Source organism: Stegastes partitus, unplaced genomic scaffold (genome assembly GCF_000690725.1).
Source record: "Stegastes partitus isolate 25-593 unplaced genomic scaffold, Stegastes_partitus-1.0.2 Scaffold683, whole genome shotgun sequence".
Lineage (NCBI taxonomy): Eukaryota > Metazoa > Chordata > Actinopteri > Pomacentridae > Stegastes > Stegastes partitus.
The window spans coordinates 302219-311112 of record NW_007578414.1 but is presented as its reverse complement, the minus strand read 5'-3'; the positions used below and the strand labels follow the sequence as shown (position 1 = coordinate 311112).

Genomic DNA, 8894 nt, shown 5'->3' with positions numbered 1-8894 from the left:
TAGCTTTTTTTTAAAAAACTAGTTAACCACTGAATGTCAATCTCAATGGGACTCACTTGGTTAAATAAAGGTTAAATAAAAATAAAATAAAAATAAAACTGACACATTCAATCACTACAGATTTACAGGTTTATTGATGATGCTTTAACACCATAAAGAGGCTTGATTGTTGATGTTGTAGCTTTAAGACCGCCTCCTGCCTCTCTGTGGCACTAATCACCTGCCATACAGAAACACGCATCATCGTTGCTGATCTGGAAATTCCCCCTTTTCTGCCATTTAAACGCTCCTCTCTGAGGGCAGAGTGAGTGCACTGCTCTGGCACGCAAAAAAACAAAAATAACACGAGGCTGGGAGCACAAATATGTAGCATTTAGTGAAACGAAGAGGATAATAAAAGAAGGCAGGTGTTGCATGTTTTTAAATGGGAAATCTGGTGGGCAGCTGGCGCTTCAAGGAGCCGAGCACCGTGGAGGAATGCGACTCGACGTGGGGATCCGACTCGGAGAGCGACGAGCCGGCGGCTGAGGATGACAGCGGCATCTCCGACTCCGTCAGCCCGGCGGAGAGCGAGCGGGCCGCGGGACACGCCGGAGACTCGTCCCCGCAGGTACGGTGAGGGTTTGGTGACATAACGGGGGAAGCAGGGGAGGCGTGTGTGCCACCGGCAGCACGGTAACCGACCAGGCCAGGACGCAGTAAAGGACGGCCGAGTAGCCCCGATGCATGCAGCTGACGCCAAACTTCATTCAAAAATGTGTCAATTTGATGTAACCTTGGTAATAGGCAAAGATATGCAGTCACGTGGTGTGAACTTTCGTGATCGTGTGCTGCTCGCCACCGCTGCGCACACACAGCTGTCAAAGTGAGGATGAGCTGCATCAGCCGCTGTCAGACCAGTGTGCTGATGATCAACCTGCACATAGTGTCATTTAAACAACACTCAAGACACGTGATTGTTTTTTTGTTAAGTATTAAAGACAGCTAATTAAATCTACTCCACTCTGCCTGCATGCTTATAAAGTTAAACTAATGAATATGATCCACGTGGCCTCAGTGTTCAGTGTAGTTGACTGGATCATCATTAAACCACTGTACATTGTTATATAATTGTGAAAACAGCAACTTCTAGCAGGTTGTAGAAACTGGAGCCATTATTTCAATGTGGTTAAACCAGACTTCTCCTACATTTACCTTTTGTCCTCTAAAGTTACAGTTTGCAGACAGTAATGTGATGTTACTGATCAGGTTAACACAGACAAACATGCTACACTGGTTCAACAGAATGACACCCGAGTTTTAGTCTGATTTATTCACCGTGCAGTGGATGTTAAAGGTGACTCTAACACAGTCAGACCCAGTGGAACACTGCAAGCCTTTCTGACCAGTGGAAGTTAGCATGACCCAGATTAGATTTGAGAATCAGATCTAGTTTCTGCTGTCCTTTTGTAGCGATTGCACAGCAGCGCTGATGTGAATTGTCCTCCTTTGCTGGAAAGAAATGGATGATGACAGCCCTCGACCTCAAAAGCACAGTCAGTGCTTTTAATTCAGCTGAATGGCAGATGAGTGCTGCACTGCATCTGTTCAGACATGGGATGTTTTTATGTCAGACCTGCATTTGAACCAGGTTTTTTTTTTCCCCCCCTCATTTTCTTTTTATTTTCTTCTTTTCCATTTCTGTCTGTCTTTCTTTCTTACTTCCGCTCTCAGCTGACTGACTCCCCGGAGTCTCTTCCAAAGATGAAGAGGAGTTTCTATGCCGCCAGGGACCTCTACAAATACCGCCACAGCTACCCAGTACGTGCACGCTCACGCATACACGTGCCCCCAAAAATGTAGATAAACTATACATGGCCTCCTCTCTCTTGTTCACACACTTTGACATGTTGTGTCATCGCATTACTGTTTGTGTGCAGAATTATAAAAAGTCCCGACAACCCAACGAGTATCGTAACCTGCGCTTCTACCTGAACAAGATCCCCCTCGTACCTGATGGTAAGACTGCACACACACGCAGACACACACACATACACAGACACACACACACACACACACACTATGTATGCAGACCTCTGAGCACTGGAGAGAAGTGATGTTGGTTCTGGGCTTAGTGAGTTTTGTTTGGCTAAAGGTCATGTTTGATGGAGAAAGCCCAGGAGATTAGTCGACTGATCCAATGTTTAAACACGCTCACACACATACACACATACACACACACACACACACACACTCTCTCTCTCTCTCTCTTTAGAAATGTGCATGGCAGCTAATTAGTCCCTGTCTCTTCTCAGGTATCTACATAGAGGAGATTCTTTCTAAGTGGAGAGGCGACTATGACAAACTGGAGCACAATCACACCTACATTCAGTGGTGAGACATTTCAGCAGTCTGTTTGGATGTTCATGTGCAGCAAGATTGTTCGTGGCACAGTAGAAGCCACAGCAACTGACGCGTCAAAGCTTATTTTTTCTGTCCAGTTGTCAAGCAAATGCCAACAGAAATAAAGCGAGGGCACTGCGTAGAATGAATTTGTAATCGACTGTCCACTGAGCGGCATCCGTTATATTTATGCTCCGTTTTACTTTCTGCTGCTATTCCCATGAAGTTTGTGTCCTCACAGACCACATATATGTCTCTTTGTGACTTTTTAATGTTTCCAGCTGACTCTTTTTGAAGCATCTTTTAAATTAAGGCCAGTTCATAGCTTGTCTACAACAGTCTGTAAGGTTATGTGTGATGCCACTTTGCAAACTGTTGTCTATCCAAATCTGTGAAGTTATTCGTGACATGGAAATAAATTGCTTTGTCAGTGTGTTGCAGTGTAGGGCTTAATCATCCTAATATGTAAATCTAAACTAATAAATAGCAGGACTAAGGTGCTATCATTAGCTTAAGCCCTGATGCTTTAAGAGCAGGACCTGCCTTCACACAGTGAGAAAATACATTTGCAGAGAAGTGTAACTTGGAAACCCATAAGCTCATGTAGCCAAACAAAACCTTCTTTACTACTGTAGATAATAAGGTGCAGAGTGTCTCTCTTCTTACAGCCCCTTACACATGGCTGTGACGTGGAGAAATCCACATTCTCCACGTCACTGTTCGGGAAAAGCATCGTCTTCTTTTTGTACTTTACACTGTGAGCTGCAATAACAGCTGCATAACAATTAGCAAATGTGTTTTTGTCTCATCTAGCAGTCGATTTTCAATAGATCTTGTGTTTCTTTCTTGCTCTCTTTGTGTGCCAGGCTGTTCCCATTAAGAGAACAAGGGCTCAACTTCTACGCAGATGAACTGACTCAGGATGAGATTAAAGTAAGTAACATATAGGGCTTTTTTTACCGTAGCTTGGGTCGGCCTTGGTTGGCAGGCGCTGTGCTGCATTAAGACATGACGACATGCCTTTCACCTGCAGTCTCGCAGCAGGGGATAGCAGCGCCACGCTGTGCTGCTGTGGTCCTGCTAGGTAGCAGTGCTGACCATGGCCAACCCACGCTGGTCTCCTCTCCTCCGCTGTCCTCGGTGCCAAACTCTGCTGCAGAGTACAGAGATGTCTGTTTGGAAGGGCTTTCTGTTTTCGGATTTCAGTGCTTTTGCAGCTTCTATCTAAATATAAAGTCGCCTGGAGTTCATTTTCACTTCTGTGTCCTTGGGTACATTCAGAGTTAAGCCTTATTTTACCATTTACTCGTGGCTTTATTAGAACTGAGCTTAAAATATTTCCTGCCTCGCACTAAAAGCTTTCCACTGGTGAAATGATGGGATGCTTTTATTGCAAATTAAGTACAGTACATGCAACGTGTTTACCACAGTTAGCAGCATTGCTAACAGTTCAGGTAGACTGTAGTACCTTTTGGTGCAGTACAGTGGAAAAACACTTACCACTAACCAAACAGCTCAGCTCAGTGTAACCAAACCCCCTCACAGGGAAAACACCCTGATGGACAGAATACACAGTGTCTGCATCCAGGCACAAGGTTTTTGTTAAAGTACGATTTGTCTGCGCTTCCTCATTGCCGAAGTGTTTATCGTGCTTGAGTGAAATGACAGTTGTCGTATGCAAGATGACAGTTGTTCCTTCCCCTTTACACAAATCACTCAAATAGTCACAGAAACAAACTTGCTGTTCTGAAAGAAGTGCTCTGGGAAATACTCATCGTGCTTTGGCTGTGAATAAATTTCACATCAGTCTGAGCAATATTGATGTCTGCGGGAGTTTCCCTACTCGAGTGTTTACGTCCCAAATGTATTTGATCAGCTGAAAATGGCGTTTTTCTGTGGTTCATCTATGATCCCATTGTTACTAGGTGTCGATGTGTCTGCAAAACCACAATCAGATGTGGTTTGGGTGAGAGTAGAGTGTGTTTACACATAGTTTTAATATCCCTCTGTTCCATCTGATTACCATCTGATTACCCAAGCAGAAAGATGCTGTTGTGCGGTGTCTGTCTGTCGGTTTCTGATGTGTTGTGTTGAACCTTGTCAGGAATTCCAAAGCACTCGGGAAGCAAAGCGGAGATTTCTGGCGGCATACTCCCTGATGTTGGACTTCTATGGCGTCAAACTGCTGGATAAGAGTGGTAATGTTGCTCGGGCTCCCAACTGGCAGGAGCGCTTCCAGCACCTTAATGAGTAAGTACACACACACACACACACACACACACTCACACATAAAACCACATTGTGCAGCAGCAGCTTCTGGGTATAAAATTGCATCCAGAATTTGTGAACTTATCGCTTGGTTGCCAATTGCTGTATTTGAGTCCTTTAGCAAGGCAATCATTCTAAATCCTGTGCAACCTAATTGTTCCTCCATCAGCAGCTAAATGTGAAACAAGCCAGCAAACAGATGGTTAAAGGGTAATTCAGAGGAAGATTTTTTTTTCTTTCACATCCTTTTTTTTGATGGTTTCTTAGCCTGAGATAAGTCATTGCGTTTTCTTGCCAGAGAGCCACGTGAATGCCTCATCTTACAGTTTGTACAGAAGTATGTGTTTCTCCTTGTACCCAGCACGGTCTCAATACTGTTACTGCAGCCTCCTCAAGTCACAAACCTCCCCTAAACCTGAGTGCCTTATGGTAATTGTTGCTGTTAATTCCCAACCACATGAAAAACAGACAAATTCTCCATCATTAAACAGCTGCTCAGTACAGTTTAATTTCCTTCTCTTGGTTTTAATTTCCCATTAAAAATGCAGGAAAAACCCCTGCATCTGGTTTCTAGATCCCTCTCAGGACAAGTAACCATCTGAAGCAATAATTAAGGAACAGGTCTCCTGTATTGTTAAAGGCCTTCACTTCCACTCGGCCCAAAGGCCAAACACTGCTTGGGTTGCTCCATTTTCACATGCAGTATGTTCTAGTTTAAGTCAGAACAACAACATATGTGACTGATAACACCTGTAAAAGTTGCCAGTAGATGTGGGACTGTCTGTCTTTCCATGTGTGTCAGCCCTGTGACCGACTGGTGACCTGTCCACATGTCACTTTGTGGTAGGCTTTACATGTAATAGTTGAGCTTGGCTGTCTGGAATTTACAGATATCAACAACGTCCTTATGAGTAATCGTACCAACAGTGTCTAGTCTAGCTTTGGTCTCAGGCTGCTCTTAAATGGCAGTAAAATGCCTTCTTATGTGTGATTACGGTTGCGTTACTATAGTATGTTTGCAAAGCCAGCCATCCCAGCCTCCACCTTCTGCTTGCTTCAGACTTATCACTACAGATAAGTGCAATAATCATTTTGCTGAGTCAAATTCTAATTCAGGATATATGTAACTCTGACTGGAAAAAATTGAGATATCTAAACAGTCATTCTGGGTAGTCTGAACTGAACTTAAGATATCTAAAAAGTTTAATGTAGATAGCTTGAATTGAGGGGAATTAAAGACGTCCTAAACTAGAATATCAGAATTAAACTGCAGACATCTGAAAGTGGATTTACAAATATCATAATAATATGTGGAGATATCTGTACTGAGAAACCCTTCACTCATGAATGATAAAAGTCGAGTCCTTTGTCCCAGGAAGAGTCATGACATCTGAAATGTTCTTTTTGACTACGAAGAATTGAATTACAGATATCTGCAATACATATCTAGTTTAGCTACTAAATGTGTAAACAGCCTGGTATGGACTCCAGGCCTCTGGAACCCACCACATGATAAGCAACATAGATAAAGTAATGAATGGGTATTTAAACTGTAAAAGTCCTTTTATCACAGCAGACATTTGGATTTGTTAATATTAAGGAGGGCTCTGTCCTGTCCAGGTGTCCCGGTTACTCATGATGATGTGACAGTGTGCTAGCATGTTGAACATCCCACCACTGCTTCTCCTATTAAGACCTGTCAAAATGTATTCTTGGAAAAATCCCTGCTTCACACAGCAGATCATTCTGATTCATCAGGACTCTCTTTGTCAGTTCCAAAAACCTTTTTACCGTCTCTTTGTTCTTTGAAGATCCCACCACAACTACCTGCGGATCACTCGCATCCTGAAGTCCCTGGGCGAGCTCGGCTATGAGGCCTTCAAAGCTCCACTGGTCCGCCTCTTCCTGGAGGAGTCCCTGTGCCACAGCACCCTCCCCAACATGCAGCACAGCGTCCTGGAGTACTACGTCTACACCATCCGCCTGCCTGCCACACGCCGACGCCTGCTCCGCTACGCCCGCCAGCACTACAGGCCTGCCCACGCCTTCCTCTGGGGTCCGCCGCCAAAAAGGCGAAGCGGTGGTGTTGGTGCTGGAGGTAGCTTCGGTGCTGGAAGTAGTGGGATTAGAGCGCCTGCTCCAACACCGGAGCAACCGAGGAGAGGGGAGGAGAGCACCACCTCCACATCTGCAGGTAGCGGGATTATTGTGTCTTCCCATGATGCCATGATGTGCCAGGACCTGGCTGGAGGAGGGCTCAAGGGCTGCGCAGGGCTTGGCTCCAACATGGCTGGACTGGAGGGAGTGCTGATGTTGGCAGGAGCTAGAGGGGAGAGGAATGAGTACAATGAGATTGTTCCTTTGTAGGGAATGTTGTTTTTAAAGCAGAAAAGAAAACAACAGTTTTTAAAATCAACCCATTCAATTGTAAAGAAATAAACTTTGGGAGGACCCTATCGGCCATGTAAACCCAGGGTCAGAACGGTGAAACACATGAATAGTTGTTTGGACTGTTAGAAACACATCATTAGAATCAGTTCAGGTTAAGGGCTTACCATAAACTCTGATAGGACTTCATTGCAAAATAATCAGCTTAACTGTAATAAGGATTAGAATATGGGGCTGGGGTGTTTGTGGAGGTGGGGAGTCACATCCTGAGCCAAGCCAGACAAAGTTGTCCTGGACAAAATCCCAAAACTCTCTAAACCAGTAGAGACCTAAAATTATGTTGCAAGGCTTTTCCTCATCAGGGCTATGATCACAAAACAGCTTAGACAGAAGACTGCCTTATTTAATGTTTTGGTCTGGAAATGAAGTGTGATTCCTGATTCTAAAGACCATTTTAGAACCAAAGGTATCAGCTGGTTGGCACGTTAGTGTTGCAGTGATATGGGAAACAAAGCCCTGCTTACTCATTAGATGCTGGAGCTCCCCCAAGCAACAAGCTGGACTGGGCTCTCTGTACAGGTGCTGTAAAGAGAATATTGTAATGTAAAGATGTAGATCAGAAAGCATTTGTTTACTTTTTCTTTTTTTTTCATTTCCTGTGACAGGACATAGAGAAGACAAAAGGCTTAATTATCAGCAATACTTTGACACTGGATTTTTTTTAAGATTGACTTGAAATCATCACATTGTCGTTAACAGCAGGCACAATTCAATTATGGATCAACTCTGCAATTTTATTCTCTGCAAATCGTAAAGAAGTATAAAAGCAAAAAAACAAAACCTGTTAGTGATTTGATATCTTGAAGAAACACTTAAGAATAGAAAGGCTTTTGGTGACATAAACACCTTCAAACTGCAACTGGCAGCACGTAGAGCGACTGAAAAACTGTCTCTGTGAAGATGAAGTCTAAATATAATATATAACAACTGGCTGAAGGCAAAAAGAAAATGCCTGCTGGTGTTGAAAGGCAAAGGCAGTACCTAGGGGAAAGGTGAAAATTGTGCAAATGATTTTTTTTCAGTCATAAAACCTTAATATTGAGCTGTTTAAGACTAATTATTTATCACCAGTGACATTGCTCTAAGATTATTTAAATGCTTCTCTCCGTGTTTCATTTTAAAGGGTCCTTGGTAAAAGTAGTGTTTACTAAGAAAACATGTACTTGCTTTAGCCTTGTTACTCATTTGAACTAATGAGGTAGGATAACATGTTCATTTTTAATTAAATAAATGTAAATGTATGCTTTAAAGGCAGCCTAATTAAATACAGACATCAAAACGAATCTTTTGGAACAGGTAGCATTACAAAATAGCAGATTGGGTGTAGTCTCGGCTAAGACATACAAAATGACAAAATAACACCTCGGAGGTTCCACCTCTGGTATGTGGACCAAAAATGCTACGTAAAACTCAACAACACATATATAAGAGACGGGGAAAAAAATTAAATAAACAATAAATACATTAAAAACACATTTGTATGTCACCAGACTGAGAAAGTGGTGCGTACCTTTATATAATCCAGTACAAATAATGGAAAAAAAAAAAAAAAGCGGTGATAGTTACTGCTGCTCTGCTAAGCTAGGCTCGCTAGCTTTTACCAACACTAGTTTATCTTGTGTTACTTTTTTCTCTTTTTTATGAAAGTAATTCATCTGCTGCACTAATTGTACGATACAAACTCAAACATTAAGAAGTTGGACCATCAAAATGTTTTTTTAAAATACAGGAAACAGGAAGGTTAGCTATAGACAATGCTATCTCACCAGCTAGCTGCAAACAAGCTAATTTAGAGA

The 8894-nt window shown here is 42.8% G+C and overlaps 1 protein-coding gene across 1 annotated transcript; it reads left to right on the top strand.

Moving 5' to 3' along the window:
- Positions 1–286: 286 nt before the first annotated feature.
- ogfrl1 (opioid growth factor receptor-like 1) lies at positions 287–8634 on the top strand. Its single transcript, XM_008290560.1, has 7 exons — positions 287–610; positions 1714–1800; positions 1920–1998; positions 2295–2373; positions 3249–3315; positions 4487–4632; positions 6462–8634. The coding sequence occupies exons 1-7, from the start codon at positions 425–427 to the stop codon at positions 7015–7017; spliced, it is 1200 nt and encodes a 399-aa protein (XP_008288782.1). The 5' UTR covers positions 287–424; the 3' UTR covers positions 7018–8634.
- Positions 8635–8894: the final 260 nt, after the last annotated feature.

What these genes read in the sequence shown, in the direction of transcription:
- ogfrl1 (XM_008290560.1), top strand. Translation starts at nt 425, where the DNA reads ATGGGAAATCTGGTGGGCAGCTGGCGCTTCAAGGAGCCGAGCACCGTG. An exon ending in GATCCCCCTCGTACCTGATG is followed by an intron (nt 1,999 to 2,294) that starts GTAAGACTGCAC and finishes GTCTCTTCTCAG; the next exon opens with GTATCTACATAGAGGAGATT. An exon ending in TGACTCAGGATGAGATTAAA is followed by an intron (nt 3,316 to 4,486) that starts GTAAGTAACATA and finishes GAACCTTGTCAG; the next exon opens with GAATTCCAAAGCACTCGGGA.